The 25,034-nt window shown below is 40.9% G+C and overlaps 1 protein-coding gene across 1 annotated transcript in view; it reads left to right on the plus strand.

Moving 5' to 3' along the window:
• The first annotated feature begins 4,796 nt into the window (after nucleotides 1–4,796).
• Nucleotides 4,797–25,034, plus strand: part of med13a (mediator complex subunit 13a) — an 84,859-nt gene continuing 64,621 nt past the window's right edge. The window contains exons 1-3 of the mRNA XM_055043481.1: nucleotides 4,797–4,967; nucleotides 5,437–5,526; nucleotides 19,280–19,514. Coding sequence (XP_054899456.1) covers nucleotides 5,461–5,526; nucleotides 19,280–19,514 — 301 coding nt within the window. The 5' untranslated portion in view covers nucleotides 4,797–4,967; nucleotides 5,437–5,460. The remainder of the gene's footprint in view (nucleotides 4,968–5,436; nucleotides 5,527–19,279; nucleotides 19,515–25,034) is intronic.

A 25,034-nucleotide genomic window follows, 5' to 3' on the forward strand; every position in this document is an offset into this window, starting at 1 on the left:
AGGCTCAAAATATGCCGCGTGTGCATATTTGTTTGCGATATCAGAGCGGAAAGAGAGCAGGAACGTAAAGTGTGTGTGTGAATTAGGAGGAGGGCTACTTCATAAGAACATGGCACAGTTGTTAACCCTCTTTATAACTATCTCCTTCTTTGCACAGATGAACAGTGGGATATTAGCACTTAGCCTCAGTAAACACAAGTTACGTCGTTGACCTCTGCTCCTCTGAATCATCCTCTTAATTGCTGGAGGCTTCAGCAGCGTGGAGCCAAAGGGCCTCTTCTGTTTGGGCGTTCAGCTTCATTAACTTAAGAGAAAACCTTCTCGGAAAGAGATCCGTTTTTTTTTTTTTTTTTTGCCTGCTCTTAGTCCTCAACTGTTTTATCGCTTTTAAAGACGAAGTCTTCAAAGTTTGCGTCTCAAGATCTCTGCCCGTCTAATCCGAACACACGCAGCCCCTTGTGGAATCCCGAGTCGTTCGTCCCGCGCCGGCTTTAGTCACACAAGAAATGAGGCAAACCCTTCACAATGCTCCGTCGGCGGGCCGACGGGGGCTGCAAAGCGTGTCCAATCAAATGTCAAAAGAGCAGCGAGGCAACCCCAAGCTATCTCCTGACTTTTGATTCCTCAGTCTTCTCCAGTTGGGCTCTGAAACGACAGAGTTGCTCTGCGGGTTTTCAGATAAGGTGAACCGGCAGATAAACGTAGGAAACCCATCGACGGCTATGACAGCCGTCCGGCGTCCACGACGCTCAGTGCACAGTGACATCTGCCACACCTCTAGATGTGGGCTTTTGTTCTGTGTCTTTCAGATGGCATCGTGTTCGATTGTCTCTTCATATCAAGGAGAAGGGAAAACACTGAGTGTGAGATTATCACCCCTTGAGGAGATTTAAGGTTTAAAACGCTTCTCGGTCCTTCAGGATCAGATGAAATGCTCAGAGCTGAGCCTTTTGAGACGGCACAGCACAATCTCTTTGTCATGCGTTTCATTGGTGGGGCCAATTATCGCATCAGTGCCAGATCGTATCGTTCATATCAGACCTTCTTTTCTGTGTTTGACATGCAAGATTAAAATCCCACTGCGCCTGGCTCAGACAGAAGATGCCGGATCTCCAAGGAAATGAGCATTTGAGGATAAATAAATCTGTGCAGGTGACAGTGAAGCATCTTCCTGGTGGATCCCGCACCAACACGGTTTTCCTCACCTGTTTTCCCTCAGGCAGTCACACCTCCAGGAGGAGCCAGCTGTTTCTCGGCCTTGGGACCGGCTTTTGCCACCTCCTTCACGACCCGGTTGCCCCAAGTCTCACAAATTTCACCCGTTCACCCCTCTGGAGGCAAGGATCTGTTGAAAGAAGCCTGGACTCGTTTGATTCGTGCAGAGCACGAGGACGTGTTCGCGTGCCGCCATGCAAAACTACAAATACCGTGAGGGCGTAACAGTGGCATGTCGGGCTGACGTTGTGAAAGCGGCCGTGAGTTTGGTTTGGGTGGAAAGCGCTTAGCAGAAGTTGAATTTAAAGGACCATAATTACTCCTTCATGAGACCCAGCCAGCGGGCTGTCATGTACTTCTATAGAGAAATTATGTCTCAAGACAGCTTGCACCATATTCTAATTAGGAGCAAGCCCTTGCTGAAGCTACTTATAAATTATTCTTTTTTAGTAAACCTGTTGTACTCACACTATGAACGCCACAAACTGAGTAATTTCTAAAATAAATAAATAAAGGAAAGCTGTGGTGGCTGAACTGTAGAGATCAACTCCGCTACTAGCGGAGGCTCACTCCTCAACAAAATATGTGACCAAGACTTGAACTGTGTTGGCCAGAGTGTGTGTTTGTGTGCGTGTGTGTGTGTGTGTGTGTGTGAACTGAAATTCTTGTCTGCTCCGCGCTGATCCGAGTGTGCTGGGGTCCAAACTCTTGTATCTGTTGACTGTGTTCTATGAAACTGGAATAGAAACGTGAGATGAGCTGACGGTTAGATTAGATTATAAATTATATTCTAAGCTTTGAACTTCCCACAGAGCCTCATCTGAAATTGGAAACAGAGGAGTGCAATGGCACCCCTACCAAGACATGTCAACAGAGGCCCATGGTGACTTTGGAGGAGCTGTAGAGATTCATAGCTGAGGCGGAAGAGGCAGACTTTGTGCAGGTCTTTGTAAAAATTAATATCTCCTGGAATGACTTCCAAGAATGACACAAGATTGTTCAACACAAACAGCTGATGCAGATGGAGAGTTTTTTTCTTTTAATCAAGGTGTTCCCACAATGGAAAAGGTTGAATACAACATTATGATAAGATTCAGAGACTTTTACCAAAAAAGCCAACTTTTCTGCATCCAAATCAGCTTTCATTTCAAAGTCATGACCAGAATCCCAGCGAGAACTGCCATCAACACTGATTGAATTTGACTTGTGAAACTCGAGCTCAAGTCGCGACAAGTCTCCAGATCTCTTAGTATTTATTGCCTATTTCACTGTGACACCAAAACGAAGACAGAAAAGTCAAAAGCATACAATTCTGTGAAAAATATTGTTTTCTTATCGCAGCAAACTGTTCAGACACGGTTGCACTCTTCACTCCACGTTTGCGGCTGCCTTTCCCTCTCAGCTGTCACACATTGAGCAAACCCAGACAAATAAATAAAAGAAACGGCATGTCGAGCCTGCAGACGCTTCACATCCTGAAGGCGATCTTCTGTGATTTGCAGAGGTAGCCACTGTTTAAACTGCACAATCCGAAATGGTGAGGCCAATGTTTTACTCATGCTGGCGCCGTTGCAAAAATGAAAAAAATAAAAAATAAAAAAATACAAAATTATAATCATAATAAAAAAATCTGATGAACAAAGAGAGGTACTGAGGAGGTCTGATCTGGCACTCAAAAACAGCAACCAGCAGACCTGAGATTTCATAAATAATCAACATGCTCTTTGTGCTGCTGCTGCTCTCTGGGAGCGAGAAACATTTTAGTAACAAAACAAACGATGTGAACCTGATGAAATTACAGGTGACGGTGCACCTTTTCCTTTTTGGAACATTATCGAATTGAGATCAGTTATGAACAAAACGTACTTTGATGTAATTCAGTACTGCGCTCCTCTTTATATACAACACACGAGGCTTTAAAGTAATGACACCGCATCAAAGTCAGTGTAAAGTGTAATATTTAGTCCACAATTGGTATATTGTATTATTCATGCTTTAAAACACTCTGCACTGGTGCTCATCTGTCTGGTAGTGTTGCCAATATGGCCATCTCCTAAGTTGATCATGTGTTGAGCATATCCCCACCTCTGACCCAACTCCTCATCTCTAAAACTGGCTTGTTTCCCTGTTGTAATTCTAGGAAACTTAACATTTACTCAATTCTTCACCCTAGTCAGACACCTCACAGATGAATGAATCTATTTTATCAAAGGATAACGAAGGGCGCATGAATGCACAATCTGTGAACATTTTAAATGTAAGTGAAACATGGCATGCGCTAGGTGGTGCACTCTGTAAGTGAGCAAGTTTACTGTATAGGATTTGATCATGGCTGGGGGCCGGGGGGAGAGAAAAAAAAAATCTGTTGCTCAGTAGCGCCACTTGCGCTGGCCCAGCGGCAATACCTATCAGTCTTGTGTTATTACAGCCCTCATGACCGCGACAAAGTCAAGGCAGCAGTACTAACCCGAGAAAGTCTGGATCTGAGCTGTCAAAATAAGACAAACGGTAGTTAGCAGGTTCATTTAATTTGAGCCTTAATTGTCTTTTTGTACACAGTAGATGAATAAAACAAATTTCTATTATACCTAATATAATCATTAATATTATTATTATTATTAATTCTAACACATCATTATTGTTAATAATAATAATAATAATAATTATAGCAATTATTATGTTAATAATAATAATAATAATAATAATAATAATAATAATAATAATAATAATAATAATAATAATAATAATAATAATAACAATGATGATGATCAGGCACTCAAAATAATAATAATAATAATAATAATAATAACAAATTTTAGCAAGTTAACTTTGTAATTGAATTAACTTAAACTACAAATGGTTATAACAGCAACAAAGGTTGCAAGGGTTACAATAGCAGTAACAATAGCAACAGTAACAATCCTAATAGTTATTATTCTCATTCATTCATTTCAATTTAAATTATGCTACTGAGTTGCAACTAATTTGAGATCTTATTTCTTTTTAATAACTGTATGTTTATAAAGTGAAGTCTGCCATAGTTTTTGGTGACTGCATGCTTTCGCTTTACCTTCTGCTGGTACACCTGTACTACTACTACTACTACTACTACTACTACTAGTAATAATAATAATAATAATAATAATAATAATAATAATAAAATATTAACAACAACAACAACAAAATAATAATAATAATAATAATAATAATAATAATAATAATAATAATAATAATAATAGTATTTTATGACTAAACTGAAGGTTCCAACACAGAGAAAAGAACAGACAAGTGTGAAGAATACATGTTGACAAGCTGCAATTCTTTATGAGGATATAATGGAGGACGTTCTGCTAAGCTAAAGGGACAAAAGGCATGTTAAATATAAGACAGTAGCAGACCGGGAGAAACTTCTTTACTTTTCTTTCGTGTACTAAAAGCTTTCTGTCGAACTCGTCCACCGAACGTTTCTAATGAAACCGTCAAACTGGCTTTTATTTTGGCGGAAACGTCGCTCTGTGTGCGAGGCGTCTCCGCGGACGCACTGCTAGCTTGACGGAAAGCTCTCGCCACGAACGAGCCAATAGGCTGTGGAAGGCAGAGTTTTCCCTGTGGCCGCCATTAAAGAAAGGAATCCATGAATTCAAATGGAAACCAACAGGAACCGAGGCTCTAATAATGACCGAAATCTTCGCTGAAACGTAGGCCGGCGCCAGATTTCGAGACGTTTCGGCAGGATGTATTTCATTTTTTGGGTAAATTTAGCGATGGAGGAGTGAGACGAGGCGTTTTTATTATTTATTTTATTATTATTATTATTATTTTTTTAAAGCGGAGACCGTTTTAGGGCTAAGGGGGAGGGGGAGAGTTGCGTCTTTGCTCCCCTTTTTATTTTTGTTTTATGAACGTTTTCACGCTCTTCTGAACATGGTTTCACGACGTACTTTTGGGATGTCGGCGTAGGGACGGCATTGTCTCTTTTATCCGCTTCTTTTCTCTCTCTCTCTGTCTCTCTCTTTCTCTCTCTCTCTGGCGGAGGAAACTGCAGTCGGAAAGGTTGTTTGTTGAATTAACTCCTCCAGCCAAATGTTGCAGAAAAATATTTCTCGCTGATCAGGCTCACACGGAAAACACAGACTGAGGCTAATTGTTTTTTTTTTGTTTTTTGTTTTTTTGTTTTTTGTTTATTTTTTTTAATTTCCCCTGGACGTGAAAACGATGGAGAGTTGGACCTCGCAGTGAAGAAGGATGAGTTCTTGTTTCGTGCCGAACGGGGCCAGCTTGGAGGATTGCCATTCCAATCTATTCTGTCTGGTAAGAGATTTAAAACTAAAGGAAAGGAGCCATTTTTAACTAGCTGTAAGGGGGGCGGGGGGGAGAGCTATGCTAACGCTAGCCACAGAGGCATCAGTTGATAGTAGCTTAGCCAGGCTTACGGCCTGGCTAAGCTTACGGCCATTAGTGGACGACGGGGTTATTATTATTATCATTTTTTAAACTTTAAACGGAAATGACTTAGCACTTTATCAGCTGGCTTCAACGACCTGTCAGTTGGCGTCAACTTTCGACGTTGGAGGCTCGTGAACGAAACTCTTCGCCCTCCGTGAAAGCTACAAGCTTGCGTTGCGTTACTGCATCTCGTTTAATATTTAGTTTTGCCACAAGGGATGGAAAACTGTGTTCTTGTTGTTGTTGTTGTTGTTTTTTCCACCGCCCCCCCTCCACCCCACATCCATCCACCCCCTTTCGTACTACTACGAACCTCCCTCCCAGTAATGATGTCGTTGCACTTTCTCCCGTTCGCCTCGGCGCCGTGTTTATTATTAACCTGCCACTATCTGCTTTTCGTCGCGTTTCCACGCTTGTTTTATCAAGCTAGGGGAGGTGGGTGGGTGGGTAGGGGTGCCCAGTCCAAACACTTGATGCACTTCGCCGAAGCAGCTCCCGAGTTGGAAACTGCCAGACCTTTGAACGGTCGCTGCTCGATGGAGGCTACTGTTTATGTTTAATGCTGACGCCTCCCGAACGAGCGAGCGGGTGTCACTGCACAGCTTGTCCAGACAAGCCCGCCCCTCTTTAAAAGCCTCCTCTTCTTCTTCTTCTTCTTTTTTTTTCCTCGAAAGTTTTTCCACGCTTTATGTCATTGTATTGTCGCTTATGTTTGTATTATTGTTATTATTTGGCAGTGCCTTCATCTGCTTGGACTTAATGTTCTGCTATCAGCACCAACTATGGCACAGGCTGATTATATAATGGTTGGCATTCAGAAACCCTGGCAGTCCAAACAAACAAAACCAAAAAAGAAAGGAAAGGAAAAAGGTAGCAGCAGTGCCTCTCTGTTGAAATGAAACTTATCCCCGGCTCTCATCTGCATGTTTCTTTATGTGATCGTGTTGCCAGTTGTGGCTGGTTAACATCACCCTGAATAGCTGCGGTGGGAGATCTCCGATATTATTTAAGTCCCATTTGAGACAAACAGTGCATTAGGAGCCACAGCCTGCCTGCTCTATATTCTCGGCCACAGCTGCAAGCCTAGTGGGCCTGTTTACAGACTGTCCTCTGGCCAGATGATCAGGAAGACAGTGTGTGTGTGTGTGTGTTGTTGTTGCAGTTAATTGGCTTGTCAACAGGTTTAACTGTACGCTGGTTATGGTGCCGAAGTTTTAAAAAGGCTAAAGTTGGAGGATGGCTGACAGTTTCCACTGTTGCTGCATTTTAAAGTACAGATGCAACAGTCAATCTCCGACAGATTATTGACTGGATTATTATATGCATATGGATTATTATGTGCATAAAAACGTAAGTTCTCCCATAATTTCTTTAGTCCATGTGTGCATTTTTTGAGTTAATTGAAAATCGGATGATGATGCGTCATGTTTTCTTCCAAAAATTGGGATAATCTTGTAATTCATGTTCTGTTGAATCAAAAACACCAAAAGCAGGCCTGCGAGAAAATCTGATTCAACCACGAAAAACCTGATGGCTATGCTTTTTACCTTGGAAGTTCTTTGGATAAAATGCCAGCTGAAAGTGTCAGGAGTTTGTGTAGAACAGAGTCACGAACACCTGCTGCGCCTTGCCGGTCAGCTGGCTTGCAGCAGATATGAGTTGGAAATGTTCCAGGTCAGACACTGGGCTCAAAACTAAAGGAGCACTGCAAAATTTAACAATTTTCTAACAGGCTCTTGTTTCATTTTTTGTGTTAAAGCAAGAATAAATGAAGGGCAATACATATTATTGTAAATGTAATAACAGATGCTATTTTAGCTGCAGCTTGAATCATTTTTGCTTTTCAGTTTCACGTTTTTGTGTAAATGCTGCGACGCCATCTCAATATTATGGGAAACTCGTACATTTATGGAAGCCGCTCAGTTCAATGTCCGCAACTTTAACATTTGATATACAATTTCATTGGAAAATAAAGTGATTAAATCCTGCAGGAGTGAAGGGGAGGGGGAGTGGGGGGAGGCGTAATTTTTTTTCCTGTTGCAGTCCCTCTCTTGTGCTGTGCAAACTGCACAGATTACATATGCAGAGCTCTGCCAGCGAAACCAAAAGGGGGGGGGGGCGTGTGCAAGGAAATGCCTCATTACTAATGCTGACATTGAACTCATTCTAATAACAACATGGCCGAAACGCCACCCTGCGTTTAGCCGCTTCCGAAGCCGTCTGCCCTACTAAACGTAACGTCTCCCTGCAGAAAATTCCCACTCTCTCCTCTCAGCTCCTGCTGGCTCCGGACCGCGCTGCGCCGAGCTCGTAATTATAATGTTTACGACCTCGCTTGAAAGGCAGCGTTGGCTACGACGCGACGGACACGACGGAGGTTGGTCGTCGGTGGTGCCGTGGCCCGGCTGGCTAACGTTTTTTTTTTTTTTTTTTCCTCTCTCTTTCCCTGCATGCTGAGACTAAGCATAACACCACTGCTGTTATGACTCACTTGCTCAACAGAGTCCACTTTGTGGTTTTATGGCAAAAAGAATGTGAACACATTGTGGTAGTTTACTACCCCCCTCTGCCTCCTCTGTTCTTCAGTGGATGGCATGACGCTGTTGGTGACCATGAGAACTAACTCCAGGTATGTCCTCAGGTGTACCTGTGAGACCTTTAGCGGCTTTCTTCTGCATTTAGTTGATTGAAATCGTCGAATACGGGAGTGAATTTGCATCAATTTCAAAAAAGAAAAATGCCAAAGCACCTGCTAGTTTCAGGTTTGCTTCAAGAAAGGCTTACTCGGGGTGGGAAGGTGAATAGGCAGGAAAAAGAAACTTGGTAGGAGAGGAGCATCTGTGTCATGATTTGAGCAGCCTCACCTGTTGTCTCGCATCTTGAAAAGGCAGCTGCTTGAACACAGTGTTCCTTATTCAGACCCAGAACCCAAAGTTGCCAGAGGGGAAGGTAAGCTAGCTGGCAGAATACTAGAGGTCGCGACCCCGCCAAGTTATAAAGTGTGCGTCACTTTAGAAAAACTTCTCCCCGCTCTCTATCCAGCGGCTTCGGCCTCGCAGTCCCGGCTAATGTCCCGGCGTGACTCCTGGCTCTGGCGTTATGAAATCTAAAACTCCCCACGACTGGCGCTGGCCACGCCGCCCCGGACGCTTCTTCCGAGCAGTTGCTCCGCATACCTGAGTATTTAGTAAGAAGCGAGCGCGAAGGAACGCCGTGTTGATTCACAGGGCTGGAAATGTCTGAGGTACACTCATGTGCACAGCCTGGGAAGCAGGGCTGTTGGAAGAAAATACTCAGGAATCTTTGGCACTCTATATATTTTTCTTTTTTTCGTAACTGTAACTAATTTATTTAGAGAGTACAAACAGCGCAACTGCAGACGGCAAAGCTATCTTTGGGTGCAGAGTTGTGGCATGCTGTTTTTTTTTCTGTTTTGATCTCTGGGGGATTTAAGGACACTTTGATCTAGAATTTGTGGCTTTTTTTGTGCATGAAATTGGAGGAAACTCAGCTGTAACAGCTAAAAGCAATAGATTGACTTAAATATAGATGCACCAAGCAGACTACAGCTTGTAAACCTTTGACCTATCAGTGGGCGATACGGACTTTAAAGTTTTCATCGTGATATTTTGTGGCACTATTGTGATGACAATAAACGTGAAAAGAACAATTTATCACTTCTTTTTTAGGTAATTTCATGCAAGAATGTGACTTTACGACACGGATATCAACCCCACAAAATGATGCTCTTGGAAAAAAATTGTAATGCGGCTCTTTTGGACAGCAATCATGTAAATAAGTGTTCAATTGGAATGTATCGTGACGATAATAAGTCACAATTCTTTTAAGAAATTTATCCCGATAAATGACAAGCGATACAATAAATGTCCTCCCTTACTTTGACCTACTGGGATCAATTTTAACCAATTCTAGTTTTGCTTTAAACATATAAAATCCAGCATTATGAAGCAGGTTTTCTAGCCTCCCGAACTGAGTAACCATATTGATGTTTGGAAAGGTGACGTCACACGTCTCTGTGAGCGTAAGAGTACCGCAAGACAAGTTTTTGGCACTTTTTAAAACACAGTGATCGAAGTTTGTATTTTTAAATGAGCTTTTGCTGGCTCTGCTAACAAAACAGTAAAAAATAATAATAATGTTTGCATCCATTCTAGAGAATTTGGGTCCCAATCTAGTCTCGTCTGAACCAGTGTCCGCCTGGCCAACAGTTCAAATCCCAGCATAATCCATGACAAAATGGGTCACAGATCCAAACGTTATTTACGTCGTTTATGCAGTACTTTTCAGATCCAACATTTTACATCAGAGTTTATCCTCATAGAAAGACAGTTTGTTGAGTTTCACGATGTAATTACTGACCTTGTAAATATAAATAGGATTAACATATGTAGACAAATCACAGGGGTAGCAGCGATATCGGTATCGGCACATATATCCCGTTTGAATCAGAAAATTCCCGGATCTGAGCATCTCTGCTGTCATGAATTACAGATGATGTTATTAGGATTATGTCGCTCTTGGTGGCAGCGTGTTGGTTCTTTCTGTTGATAGCTTTTTTTTGGTTGAGGCGTTACAATTTTCTACAATTATTCTGATGTTGGATCCTGTGCAGCTGGAAGAAATTTTGCTCCTTTGTTTTTTTTTTTTGTGTGTGGCAACAAAGTATTTTTTTTATTACAACTGGGATCAGCTAATTACTATCTCAGAAATTCAAATAATACCTGAACTATGACCCCCCCAAATCCAAAAGGAATTGAAAAGGAGATGGAGGAAGTTCAAATAATATCCTCCATCTGTCACAATGGACAAGGATCAAATCCCTGATTTGATCTTTGTCTCTACTCGGCTTTCTAACCCAGACAAAGAGCAAGAGGAGTGACGAAAGCAAATGAGGCGGATTAGCAGTGCTTTCTAACAACCAATGGCGACATCCACTACTCATGCTACTGGGGAATATCGTCTCCATTGTCTGGAAATTGAGCTGTCATAAAGCTGTCATACAGCAACAGTCTTCAGTGAGAGGCTTCTTCAAATTCGTTGGAAGACTGACTACTAGTAAAAATCCTTCCTGTCCACAGCATCACATTCCAGAAAGACTCTGAAGATACTTGGATGATATGTGCTATGACATTTAATTCCCCTAAAGGATAAATGAAGTGTTTTTAAATTGAATTTGAATGGACCGCTCCGTCTTGCTGCTTTTTGATGTATTTAAAGTGCTTCCCCTGATATCCAAAACCTCGACAACACAGGACGCAGGTCACGTTGGCGCTTCTTCACGCAGTAATAACGTTCAGTTTTAGCGATGGGCGACCTCGTTTTTCCTCATAGTAGTTTCACTGCACAACAAAACTTTTCGACCGGTCGGGTCGGTTCCGATTAACAGCTGATTTCTTTTGTTTTACGTCTTTCCTCAGGCATCGACAGGCTTCTCAGCGCTCTCGTTCAGCCAACGTTTTTCGCCGTGTACACTTCGCGGTGGGAGACTGTGAAGACAAACTTTCAGTCTTTCCACAGTAACATGTGGTAACATTTTACCTGGCTTCATGCTTGCATAGCTTAGTCTTGGAAGAGGAGAACAAATTTCATTAAAAATGACTTTGGAGGAGATTTGCTAATTCTCACAGGAGGCACAGACACTTCTTCTTCAACAGAATGTGTGTGTGTGTGTGTGTGTGTGTGTGTGTGTGTGTGTGTGTGTGTGTGTGTGTGTGTGTGTGTGTGTGTGTGTGTGAGACCTTTAAAAACAAAATTTTGCTATATTGTATTTTACTTGTCCCTCCTGCAGAACGTAGAATCACGTGACATTATTAATAAATGATACCATACAATGGTGAGTTGAAATTATCTTCTGTATTAGTTTTATCTCCAAAGTGTAGAGCTGGAAAAGGTTTTCTTTTCTTTTTTTTTTTGTTACAAAGTAACAACTTGTTGCGCGTTCATGTGGCTTCCTTCAAGATCAGCTACAGGAAAGATGCGTCAGTCCTGATAACGCCAGAAATGGTCACACACACCGAAAATAAAACAATAATAATAATAATTTAAAAAAAAAGGGTCATGGTCGGAGCTGTAATGTAAGACGAGGAGGGCGGCTTGCTGCTCCTGTAAGTCAACAGCCGAGCAGCAGCAGCTGTGGCTGCAGCACTAATCAGTATTTTAGCTACGACAGTGGCTAAATCCCTGCAATGAACTGGGTCAAACTCCGGGTTACCACTATGCTTGATCACTTTATTTTTTTGTTTTGCTTTGTTTTTTTGTTGTTGTTTTTTTATTCGTGCGTTTAGTCGCACTCTAAAAACTCGGGATAATTGCAGGCAGCTCGTTGATGTCTGACAGGAGCAGCACGACACATTAAACTGCGTAACATTTTCGCTTATTTTTTCAATTTATGTCGAAGTGCCTTGCCATTAACTTAAAGTAAATTAAATTAGACGTGCCGTTAAAAACAATATACTTCAGAAAGCAGATTTTTAACGTGTAGATTTTTAGATAAAGGAAAACAAATATGTACAGTTACATACTTTTGTACAGAAAGGAAGGTCAACAAAGCAAAAAAAAAAAAAATCCAGCGGAGGCGGTGAGCAACGGCAGCAGACAGCTAGACAGCAACAGGTGGCTGCAAACAGGAGGAACTTCAACACTGAGTTCAAATGTCAGTGTTGACAGCTTAGTACAGTGTAGCCATTTTTTGTTTTGTTTTTTGGAACGTCTTTATCTAAACTGTAAATGTTCAGATGTTTGTAGTGATCTAGGTGCAGATTTTGCAGAAAATACATTTGAAGTTTAACTTGAATGAAACAAAAACGGATCTGTCCCTCTCTCTCTATAAGTCTTGTAAGCGGATATCAGTTGTTTTCAGAGAGAAACTAGTAATTTATGTGTTATGTTATTTTAACGACAGAAGGAATAATTGCTGGATTTCTGTTTCCAAAAACAACAAACATGCATTTTGTTACTGTTAAAACACTGAGTTTTATTGTGCTTTGGGAACTTCCTAGTGCTCCATCTTTAGTTACATTATACCTTTTAAAAGTCAGGGTTTAAAAGTTGAGTATCTTCAAAGACTCCCTCTGGGCAGGCACGATTTCCAGTAGCAGTCAGTCTCACACTGAAGCTCAAGGAGCCTCTGACTGAAGACTGTTGCCGTAAAGTCTGATGACTTTCCTGGAAGACACAATCAGTTGTCAACTTTTGCTGCTCCTCTTTAAACCGTTTAGTGCATCGCTTATCGTTCCTCGTGATACGCTTCTTATCATGGTGAGAATTTTGATTCATCACTGCCAAAACTGTTGTTGGCATTGCTAGTTTTACAAGTTTAGCCCATTTTTATTCAACGAAAGCATCAATGACTTACAAAACGTGATTAAATCCAGTTACAATTTACAGTTAAATCACATAAATCACGCTTCTTTGTGTGACTGGTGTCCTAAAGAGACGTATGACAAATAGGAATGTTTTTCAAGCATTTGTGTTTGTGGGACTATTATTGCTGTGGCACAAAGTGGCAGCCATATAGATACCCTGAAAATGAAGCAATAAAAAGTCCTGATTGCCACATATCATTATCACAATAGTACCTCAAAATACTGCGCTAAAGCTTTAACTTCATAGCCTTACGTTGAGAGGTATAGTTTAAAGAAGTGGAAGCATCTCTATTAAAGTGACAACCTGAAACGCCGCCAGGTTGCGTTGCACTAAATGTTTTCCATCTGATCTGCCTCTGATCTATAGTGTGAAAAGATTTACCAAATAAAATCTGACATTGAGTTCAAAATAAATCATGGAATAAATTCACCACTCAGCTGTATTTCTCTTTTAATAAAACATGCAGATTTCAATAAATCCACTCTCTTTTTTTTTGCTCTCCTTTTCCCATTCTTTTTCTTTTTTTTTTTTTTTTTGCGAAGCCAATAACTTCCCTTTACACATTATTGCAAGACCCCCTTTTAACACTTTTCTGCAGTTTAATTGCTGTACTCAAATAGTTCAGATTGAGTTTGCAGTGGATAGGCACTTGAACATTTTTACACGCAAGAACTCACAATAGGACATAGTGTTTGTCTGGTGGGGCCTTTAATCTTCTATATAAATATGAGAAGAGCTTTTTTTTATTATCCTTTAATGTCAAGCAATTACCCTCTAACTGTATCCACTTTTGTTCACTGCCATTTAGATCTGACCTGTAAGAGCAACGGGAAAGCGGTATCTTTCTGGCAATTTCTCTTCGTCAGTAACTTCGGCTGTTTAATACGCTTAATCGTCGTTGTGTGAGAACAATTTAAGGCTCAAAACTCATAATTGTATGGAAACAGAAAGAGAGGGACTTTATGTATAATGACTTCTAGCTCTTATTAGAGTGAAAATGGCTGCAGTAGTGAAAGCACAAACCGAAACTCCTATTTAAATGTTAGTTTTTTGTTTTTGTGCTTTTTCAGGGCTTCTGTAACTGTTAGATTCCTGCTCTCCCCTCCCCCACCCACCTGAGCAGCACATACAAGTATAAAAATACTATTTTTGCGGGAGGAAGAACAAAAAGCCTTCCATGAGATAAAACGTGCACACAGAGGAGGGTCCGGACGCGGTGGTGAAGACGATACGGGGTGCTCACCTTCTAATTGCCGGGCTCCACCGCTTACGATCTGGTTTCACAGTTAACCGTTGTTTCCACCCTCCCTTTCCATTGTGAGCACAGATGTTTCCGAGCACGGTCGCAGGTGTAAAGTGGTGCTTCTCGCACTCCAGCAGGAAAGAGCGGGGCCCAACCGCTCACTGCACTGCTGCCATCGCGCTCAGGCCGCGCCTCGGCTGTTTGAACCCCCCGAGTTGCGTGTAGGCAGCATTTTTAGAATTCCTCAGGAAGTCTGGTCGCTCATCAGAGATCACGTTTTGATGCATGTAGTGTAATTATGGCATGTTCATATGTGAAGCAAGAATACATTGCAACCTGACTTAGATTTATTTATTTTTTCTCTGCTGCTGGTGTTGGGTGCAAAGCAAACATTTGCTTTGTTTTCTTTGATGCATAAAGTAGAGCAGCTGAATCAAAGTTTTGACATCTTTCTGGTGAAGATTGAAGGATGCGATAGCGACGTGTGGAAGGTGGTTGACAGACCTACTGGAACACCATCGCTGTTGTGATGTGTTTAGAGGTTTTCCTTTCTGTGATCAATGTTCGGTTAGTGTTTGGTAGAAAGAAGCGAAAAAAAAAATCTGAGATGCATCGATCAGGATTTTCTGGTCACCAACTTTTGTAAACCTCTGACTTGTCGTTAAGTGTTTTTGTCAATTCTTTTGACAAGATTTAGAAACTGCATTCCAAATCCTTTTTGCTGGCCTCCGTGTAATGAGAGGTCATCCTTTTTAATCTTAGCAGTAGTCAGGGGTGATGAGGAGCGTCAATACACATTTTCACTAATGTTTTCTAACTGCCAAATGATGGCAGTACTTTATTTTATAAACTACTTTTTTGTTTTAGCATAAAGTGCTAAAACATAAAAGTTTTAGCGGTCAATACTGTACTAACCACTGTTTGAGTGGTTAATACTGCCAGAGCAGCAAAAGTAGCACTCTCTTCAGGGATTCCCTTTAACTTTTTCGCTTCTGACTCACACAGTAATGCTGAAAAACGGCAGATAGTGGGTTTTTTTTAAATTAGTGGTGGGATTCGATTACATGTTTTTCGACAGAGTTAATCACCTGGTCTGTAATTAACTGAAAATTATATCCTAACAAAATTTGAAATTCAAAAAATGGTGCTGCCAGGTTATTGAAAAAATAGAGAAATTTCTTTTTGTTGGTTATTCTACCATCAGATTAGTAGTAAATAAGATTATAACCATTCAGCTTTCAAGCGTTTCAGCAACCTCTGATCATTCATGGAACTAATTTGAAAAAAATCCTTCTTTAGAAACGTGGACTGTGGACACTGACGTTCGCATCGGGGACGTCTGTGTTGCTGCACTGTGTTTAATACTGAGATTCTATTTTAGGCTTGAATAGCTTCGCAGATAGGTCAATTTCTTTTAGCAGAACCTGAGCGTGCAATCATCTTTTCAGTGTTCTATCAGATCATTTTTAAAAAAATTACAAATTTTTTTAAGCAAAAATTGACCTCCAGTGGGCCGTGACTTCAGTGTCCATCACTGTTCACGCATGTCGCTTATTCATCAGATTTACGGATGTACCAGGGATGTACAAATACAAAGGTTATGCCTCAAGACTTTTGCATGAAAAAAAACAAACAAACAAAAGTGATTATGTTAAAATCCATGTAATTAATCTAATGGCATAAAAATGGTTTATCTTTGGTAATTTTGCTCAAGGATTGGATATTTATCATTTGTTGCTATTGTGACTATTTTTATATGAAAAGAATTTAAATCCACTCGCATAATGATGAAATCCAGTAAATGGTGTCTGAAAACTCCACAAAACTGGATTGTATTGAGTTTTTAATTTTGCAATTTTCTCCACCTTTGATTCCATGGGAGCTGCAACAAATACCCACAAATTGACAAACATGATTAAATTCTTTTGCAGTTAGGAGCTTAGAGATAAAAATCACACTTCTCTATGCAAGTGCAGCTGGTATTTTAAGAGCAGTCTTTGTCTTTCTGGGGCTTTCATTGCGCCGCCATGCAGTGAATCATACTGTTACTTAAAAAAGAATGTCTTATAAACTTTTTCTTATTGTTGCTTTTGTCATTTTCACAATAAATTCCACAAAATATTGGGATATTTTAAGTCTTTCTCGCCTCCTTCTACCAGCAGTTGTCAATTTGCAACACCAGCGGGGGGAGCAACTTTCCTAGGGAATCTAGATTCTTACTTTTAACAGGGGTACAACCAAATCCTGCCATCATTTGCAAATGCAGCGCGGTTGAAAACTCAAAACAGTAAAATAAAGCATTTTTTTGCCCTCTGTTCAGCTTTTCTGTTATTTGCAGAAAGTTGCGTTTGGCAATATGGACTTAGAATTTTTTCACAATTTTGTGGTACAATTGCGATAATGAATAAAGTGACATTAAGAGCAGGGTTATTACTTCTTTTTTAGGTAGCTTTAAGTGTCTCTCACTGCAATCATATGTCCACAAACACTGCTCTTGAAAAAACATTGAAAGGCATTTCTTTATTACACCTGCCATATAAGTGTGATTTTTGGATCACTAAACTACACAGTAACTGCTAAATTGTATGATCAAGTTCATTGATATTTGTTGATGCTGCCAGTGAAAAAAAAAAATAAAAAGTGGAGAAAATAGAAAAGCTAACAATCCCAATAATATGGACAGTTTTTTTAAACATTATGAAGTAGACTTTATATTTTATTACAAAGAATAAACAATACAATAAATACAATAAATCTTGCTTGTTCTCTGTCAGCTCGAATAGACATATGCTGACATGTCAGAGGAAATATGTTTGCCTTTCAAATCCGTCTCTGCCGACTTTCTTCTTAAACATGAAACTGATATCGAAAACGGCTAACTTTGGGTTCTTCAGTCGATAATGGCCTCCACACCCAAGAGTGTTCCCTGTGTGACACAGCATGGTGTGTTTAATGATCAAAAAAAGAGTCGATATTTGAGTTTTTGCCTCTTAAGACGGCGATCAAGCCGAAGCCATCTGATTGCTTTGTGCTTCTCTATTTAAAATGTTCTTTTTTTCCCCCTTCAGCTCACATCTTTTAAATTAGAGTAAATCCTTCAGCTTTCTGTTACCAGAGATAAGACTTTTTTTATTTTTATTTTTTTAAGGTTTCTTAACTCAAAACTCCGTAATTATGGGGGAAGGGAAGACGAGACTAGGCTTTAAAATAGACCAGAAAGTTTGTTGTTATCACTACGTTCTTGTTCTTAGGTCCAGCTTGATGACAAACGGCGCACAACTCCGCCACTAATTTCTCAGCTTATCCCTACTCAGGCGAAAGACCGCTGGTTCGCCACAACCACGAGTAATCACTTTTCCACGCTCGATGCGTCTGAACTTGAGTTAAGGTGCCCCCCGCCCCCGCATTGTAATGGATTAATTGGTTGAATATACGGCGGGAAGGCTCTCTCGGTCTGCCTGAACGAAGCAGGACTAAACGGCTGCGTAATGAACAGACCGTCTTGTTGCGGATTAGTTGAAATGCCTACAAGGATAAATCGAGGCCCACAAACGCCGACAGGGAACGCATGCGAGTGCCTATAAGGCATCGCGTTTGTGTTCTAAGGTAGCCGGCATGTGTTGCGTGTGTTCAGGTAAACATGGGTTGATAAGCAGCAGCCCGAGCCAGCAGCGGGGCGTAATGTTCCCGTTTTAACACTTAATAACCCTGCTGGTGATTTAGTGCCTGTGAGGATTTCTCCTCTGGGTTCTCTGCATAAAAGCAGACTCCGCCACTGCCAGCAATCGGCAATAATATGGATTAAAAGCGGTGAAACTATACGAACCAGAACTACTTCATCATGATGTGTTTTGAACATTCTGTTCCTTGTAATCCTAAACAGTCCTGAACAAAATCTTCCAAATACATTGCCTTCGTGAATTCTTTGGAACCCCTGAACTTTCGTCACGTTATAGCAGGGCAGGATTTACAAGGATGTGGGCCCCTGAGCTGGAGACTTTAGAGTCCCTATCCACTAATGAAAACTTATTTTATCAATGCAAATGACAATACATTAATAAGTAGTCCTGTACATCAGTAGGATGGTTAATACGTCCACTAGCAGATCTTGTTCCCCCCAAAAATCTATTGTGATGCTGCAGTTTCCAAATCCTTGAATATTATGTTCATAAAAAGTCTCATATAAAACGACTCATGTGATTTTGGCCTATGAATTTTATATGAAGAACAATGTTTGTTTATTTTTGAATTAATAAAAAAAATAAAGAATTAGAACATTAAAATCGAGGCCCTGCGCGACTGCCCCTATAAGCCTATCTAAAGTCTGGCCAAGCATAATGTCAGCCCAATTTACTCTGATGCTGCTAAATTAAAGACCGCATCCACTTACCTTAAGAATGTATCTAATTAATAAAGAGTCACTTAACTGGGAATGCGATGATAAATCGACATTGGTCGGTTTTTAACATATTGGTATCGGTCCGATAATTAACTGGCCTGTTTTAATCACAGAAACGTCCTAATCTGTTTCATTTATGGTTTTGGTTGTGTGTGTTGTTTATTTCTAATTCGTCCACTGTTTTTGGCTGTGTGTTTTATTTATTTTGGATATTAAAAAAATAAATGTTCATGTTTTTTATGCCATTTTCAGCATGTTACTTGAAAATCGGTGTGAAAATGATGATGTAATCGATCATCAGTCATTTCTGAGGCCGTGTATCTTCTAGTCAAAAGTTGTTACCGTGACATATAACAATAACAAATTTTCTAACAAACATTGCAAGGCACTATTTTCCTAGTCCCCCGCCCCCTTTATTTCACAGCAATAATCATATTTACCCATAGGAATTGCTCCCCCATCAAAAGAAATTTCATATATTTTTTGTAAAAACGGCTTAATTTCTCGCTTCTGACCCAAAAGGTGCTGAATTGTTCCAGCGAATCCTCCCCTCTCACAGTTTTTGCCTCCCTCTCTCCCCTGGGCTGCAGGCTGACTTGACGGGGATCAAATGGAAGAAGTTTGTGTGGCAGGGTCCCACCTCCGCCCCCATCCTCTTCCCGGTGACGGAGGAGGACCCCATCCTGTGCAGCTTCAGCCGCTGCCTTAAGGCCGACGTGCTGAGCGTGTGGCGGCGCAGCCAGCGGCAGGGCTGGAGGGAGCTGTGGCTCTTCTGGTGGGGGGACGACCCCAACTTCTCCGACCTGATCCACCACGAGCTCGCAGGTAAGAGGAGACCGTTCCCCTTCGCTTTCATAGAGGCTTACAGAGCGAGGCCCAAGGTGGCTGCAGTTTCTCAATAATGGTGGTCGATGAAACTGGGTACTTTGGGGGAGGGGGGTAGAAAAAAAAATAGCCCTTTAAGAGGAAATAATTTACTCTGCTGCTGCAAGAACAAGGAAAGAAAAAAAGTATGACTAGAAAATTCACTTTCTTACCTGTGAACTGTTCGTAGATTCACCCAAGGTTATACGCCTATAAAAGAATGATGGCTGTAAGAGATAAAAAGGGAAAGTGTGGTGCTCAGAGCTTTTATAAAGGAAACACTTGAACATGATGTCAAGATTTGTTATTGATTGCGCCGTAAAAAAATAAAAAAATGCTTCGAGAGTGTGATTGTCAGGTTGGACGCCCTGTAAGTGAGAGCAATAAGGAAGCGTTGTTATCCGTGTAATCTAATACTGCCTTTACCCTATCAGCTGGCTGATAATCCAGCCGACCCGACTGCCGGTGCCAACATCTGCAGGGCCCTTCGGGTTCCTCGCAGACACCGGGCCACGTGCCGTTTCGTCCGCATGCTGACGACAAATCTTTCGGACCAATCGGCACTCCCCCGTTCTAGCTTGAGCAGACGTAGAGCCAGGCGCGGTGGCTCTTCAGAAGAGGAATAGGTGGGCAATCATTACTTGAGGGAGAAGTACAGTTGAGCACAGGCAGCCATGCAGAAACGAGGCCGTCGCATCCGCTCTCTGCTTTTTTTTTCCTCCTAAGAACAGCATAAGATGTGCAAGATTGGTGGTGGTGTTTGGGGGTGGGGGGAAGCTGTCTTCATGCACATTTTCTGCCATGTAGATAAAAGTTTGCATCCTGAGCCACTCACAGCCCGTCTGCGGCCCCTTTTCTGCTCCCCCACCCCCTTCATTATGAGACTTTGTGCCTGAAGTGGACTCTCGGATTGGGAGCTGAAGGCTACGATGGGCAGTTCATTCAAGCCTAACGGGTGCTGGTAATAACCTGAAGCATTTGGCTCGGGCCCCTCTGATGGAGTGGGCTTCATTTCAAGCAGGAGGACGTGTTATGGAGCATCTTAATTTGTAGGTTGCTGGAGATGCTGCTGTGCTTTCCAGAAGCGCTGGAAAGGAGAAATGTATCTCGAGTGTTCTGTTGATAGAAAATAGCTAATTGACCGCTGGCCTGACTTACAACGCAGTGTTTTCTTTGAGCGACGTCTGGAATGCTTTTTAGATTTAAGTCGTTCCCATATGCATGGTGTACTACTTACTTTCCTCCTGACTATAGATCAAATCTTTAGGATCTTGCCTAAATCTTTTTTCTCTGTGACGATGGACAATCTAACTTCAGATTAGGGGTGTCCAAATGTTTTTTTTTGTCAAATGGGCCAAAATTGACAGTTCAAAATGACTCGTGGGACAAAATAAAAAATAAGGGGAAAAGATAATCAAACACTTGCAGGAGTTAAAGTGCTCCTGCTTCATTGCAAACATCAACCCTAGATATTAAGTTGTCTGTCCAGATACTAAGGGGGAAAAATGAGCTACGTTATTTCCTCCTTAATAACTGAGCTAGTTTGAAAAAGTTGCGTCTGACTTCATCTGCTGTTTTTATTAAAGAAACCAGCTTTGTTTGGTTTCTTAATGACTACGTCAGAACATGTAGATGCCTTCCTAAAACATTTTCTGCTACATTAAACAACATGCATCACCAAATATATCAGTGGTATAGAGAGAGAGTGACTGTGCACTGCTTAACTGCTTGTAATCAGCTTATATTTATTGCCGTCCAAGTGGTTTCATTGTGACGGTGATGCTGCGTACAGATATTTTTATACATTTAGCAACCTTAGATACTATTACCGGGTTGAAAATTAAATTAACATAAGATGTGTGCTCGCTAACTAGCTAACAAGCAGAAGCTAGTGAACGGGAAGCGAGCACCAATGTGTCTTATAACTGGTCAAGAAAGACTTATTATAATACAAGTTTTTGTTCTCACCAATGGAATGACACATTATCTTATCTTACTACCTGCCCAGCAGTTGATGCGAATAATGTTAGCTACTACTAGATGTTGCAAATACTCACTTCAATTCCTGCAACATCGATGGAAGACTGGTGACAGTTGTATTCAGTTCAATAGATAAGGGTAAGACTCTTTGATTTCCTGTTATTTGTTAGCTTGTTAAATAATTATTAATGTGTTTATTACCGCCTTAAATTCGTGAGCCTTAAAGAGCTTTACTGTCATTATCTGCCATTATTTATTTATGTTGTGGCCAGATGGGGTGGCACAGAGCAGTCAGTGTTACACCGCTCTGCAGATGGACAAGTTTTAACTAATATTCTAGAACACCAATATTGAACCTTTACAGTTTCTCGCTTTTTGTATTAGAGATCAGAAGGAGGTTATGGACGGATTGTCCTAAAATGCTTTGCCTGAGGATATCCAAGTTGATAAATGATCTTTAAACGTTGTTATGACGTGAAATGTCTTCCTGCTGCCACACACGTGTCACCACTTGCTCCATAGCTTTTTTTTTGTTATTATTATTTTGACTTTCGTCTTTACCTCCCAGGAGTTCTGTAGCTTTCTCTTGCGTTTTGCTGCTTCTTTTTACCGTTTCGGGCAGTGTTGGCAGTAAACATTAAAATCCACTCTTGTCCCTTTTTTTTGTCCTTCTTCTTCTTATTACTATTAACATTATTATTATTTTGGGCGTCTGAAATGGCACTTGCTCGTTCCCCGCCACCCTCTTCCACCCTCATTAGATTAGCAGCCTGTGAAAGTCTTTTAATTTTGAGCAAGTGTCATTTGTGCGTACCAGTGTGTCAGTAATCCCCTGCTCTCCGGGGGAGACGAGGAGCGAGCCGCGGAGATGGGAGTAGCGAAGGGCGGAAAACTTGAGGGATCTTTTAACGTCTGGCTCTTAATCACCATCGAAGGAACAGCGCGAGGAACAAACCGCCGAGCTCCCTCTTCTTCTTTCGCTGCCGGACGACTCGCCCTGCTCGCTCCGACATTACGAGAAAACCAATTCTAATCTTCCCCTGGCCATGCACAGGAATTATCCCCAACAAGCGAGCGCCTCTGCTGAATTAAACAGCTTGCCTCCCCCATCTTACCAGTTCAGCATAGGCATTCATTCTCATGCAAATGATCTCTTCAATCCTTCTCCTGACCATAGGCATCTGACATGAAAGATAAATAGCCGCTCCCCTCCACCCCCCTCCTTTTTTTAACGATACACAAATTTTCCCTTCACTGTGAGTCAACCACTGTACAGTTTGCAACAAATTCAAGCCAAGTTCTCATCTCCTCAATGAGTCGAAGACAAATGTATGCTCTCTCTCTTTTTTTTTTTTTTTTTTTCTTTTTTTAGTAAGGCTGAGAAATGATTGGACATAACAGGGAAGGTCAAAGGGAAGAGGCAGTCATCTGCTGCCTATAACATTTTATCGCCACGCCATCTCTACCGGAGTCCCCACATGTGTCGGTATTCATTGCTGGGCGCTGCAGCCAATCTCCTGGGATTGCTAAAGAAGAAGTGGGGGATGGGTCCGACTGTCTCCTCCACTAGTTTGATGAACATTGTTTGAGATCCATGCGTTGATGGAAGGGGATAGAAGCTGATGATGGCAGCTCTATTTAAACTTTTTTTATATTGTTTATAGTTTGTAATTGGTTATTGTCTTCTTGTCAGTGGTCCCTGGATTATGTGTAGGTTTTGTGACTTAGCAAAGTTCACAAGTTCTCCCCCCCTGTTTCTTTTTTTGTTTGTTTGTTTGTGGCATGACTTTCCTCTGTGCATTTGAATCAAGGGTGAAATAAAAGGGGCTCTGTCTTGCACCTCAGGGCGGATTTCTAGTTCCAAAGGGCATATTTCAGTAGTCTGTGCAGGGCATGTTGACTGAAAGTTTCACTTTCTTCCAGGTCAGCCTGGTTTTTCCTGTCTTTGTTTCCTCCTTTCTGATTTTTGATGATATTTCAGCAGAAAATTATTGAACCGCTTTCACTGCAGCAGGAAAAATAAAATAAAATCTGAAGCTCTGCTTTAAGAATGCAGATGTTAGCTGACAGCAAATGTGAGCATACACTGACATGTCTCAGTTTGTTGCCATCCCAGGCTTAAAATAAAGCCGTCTTCTGTTGCAGTTCACGTCAAAAAGTAGGAAGTTTAGATCCTTTTGTTACACTTAAGATTTTAGACTGGTCAGGTGTTCGAGTTGTCCTATTAATTATCCACAAATTGACTCTGTCCCTGGGACACCTGTTGTAAAGAGGCCCATTTTCTTGACTGTAACAATAATAGCTTCTTTGCATAATTTTGAAATATTTAATTGAGTGAATAGAGAATATCTTTCAGTTCCACCACCTACTGGTATGTGTGTACCTTCAAACTGTTACTCTCTCAAGAGTTTCATGTTCTCAATTCACTTTAATTTGTCTGATAAATCTTGTAGTCTGTGATCCATCAGCAGGTTCGGTTAAGTGTCTAATCCCCAAACTGTTTTTTTTTTCTTGTTCTTTGTTGGGCACGTGTCATCAGTTTCTGTAAATAACCGAGTTTAATCAGTAAAACATGGTTGATGGAGAAATACTTTGTTGTACCAAAAAGACAAAAAAGAATAATAATTTTGTCTGTGAAAATCTTCCCATAAAATAATTTTCGTCCTCATCGACTGCCTGTGCATGCAGAACAAATTCTCTCTTAAATTGATGTTTTTGAGCTTTATATCATGTCACAATGTTATTACCTCATCCGAAGTGTTTCTTTTGTGTCCTTCTGATATTTTGCCTCATTCAGTGAATATACTCAAATGATGAATTCTCCAAAAATAATTCAGTGAATTGATATTCCTGCAAAAAAAATACAGGCATTTTTACACAATTTTCACTAGGAATTTCAACCCTCTTGTGCTTGTGTAATGGCTGGTTTCATAAGTGCCCTTAAAGGACAACATTTGTGGAAGGAATACTTGACAAGGAAGCTTCTTTGGCAACAAACACACTGGCAAACCTCTCTGCTCACTTTTATGAGCTTCTGCTCATGCATGCTCAGCGGTCCTGTTTCTCATAGTGGCAGATGTGTTTTCACGTCTCCTCCTATAGGCCGAACATGTTAAAAAGAAGCCGCTCCCCCCAATAACGGGTGTAATTGTAGAACAAGAGATTTTTGAGTGGAAACTGCAAGGTACGACGGCGTATTAGCGCCACTGTACATAGAACAAAGGGAGTAAATTACTGCCAAAATCCAAGGAAATTTCTGAGCTCCAAAAGTCAAAAACTTGCAAGAAAAAGCTCAGATATTTTCTAGAAATTTCTTCTTATATTTATTTATTTTTTCCAAAAATGTGTGACTTTTGAAACTCGGAACTGTTCAAGTTTCTTTTTTTTTTTTAAATAGTAAAAAATAGTTTTTCGGAATCTTTTTTCCTTCTACAATTGCCCTAATGTGGCATTGTAGGAACACTATATGTGTAATAAAATCTGTGGTAAATGTCAGTTGAA

This window comes from Poeciliopsis prolifica, unplaced genomic scaffold (assembly GCF_027474105.1).
Source record: "Poeciliopsis prolifica strain line A6 unplaced genomic scaffold, Auburn_PproV2 SCAFFOLD019, whole genome shotgun sequence".
In the NCBI taxonomy this organism is placed as follows: Eukaryota; Metazoa; Chordata; class Actinopteri; order Cyprinodontiformes; family Poeciliidae; genus Poeciliopsis; species Poeciliopsis prolifica.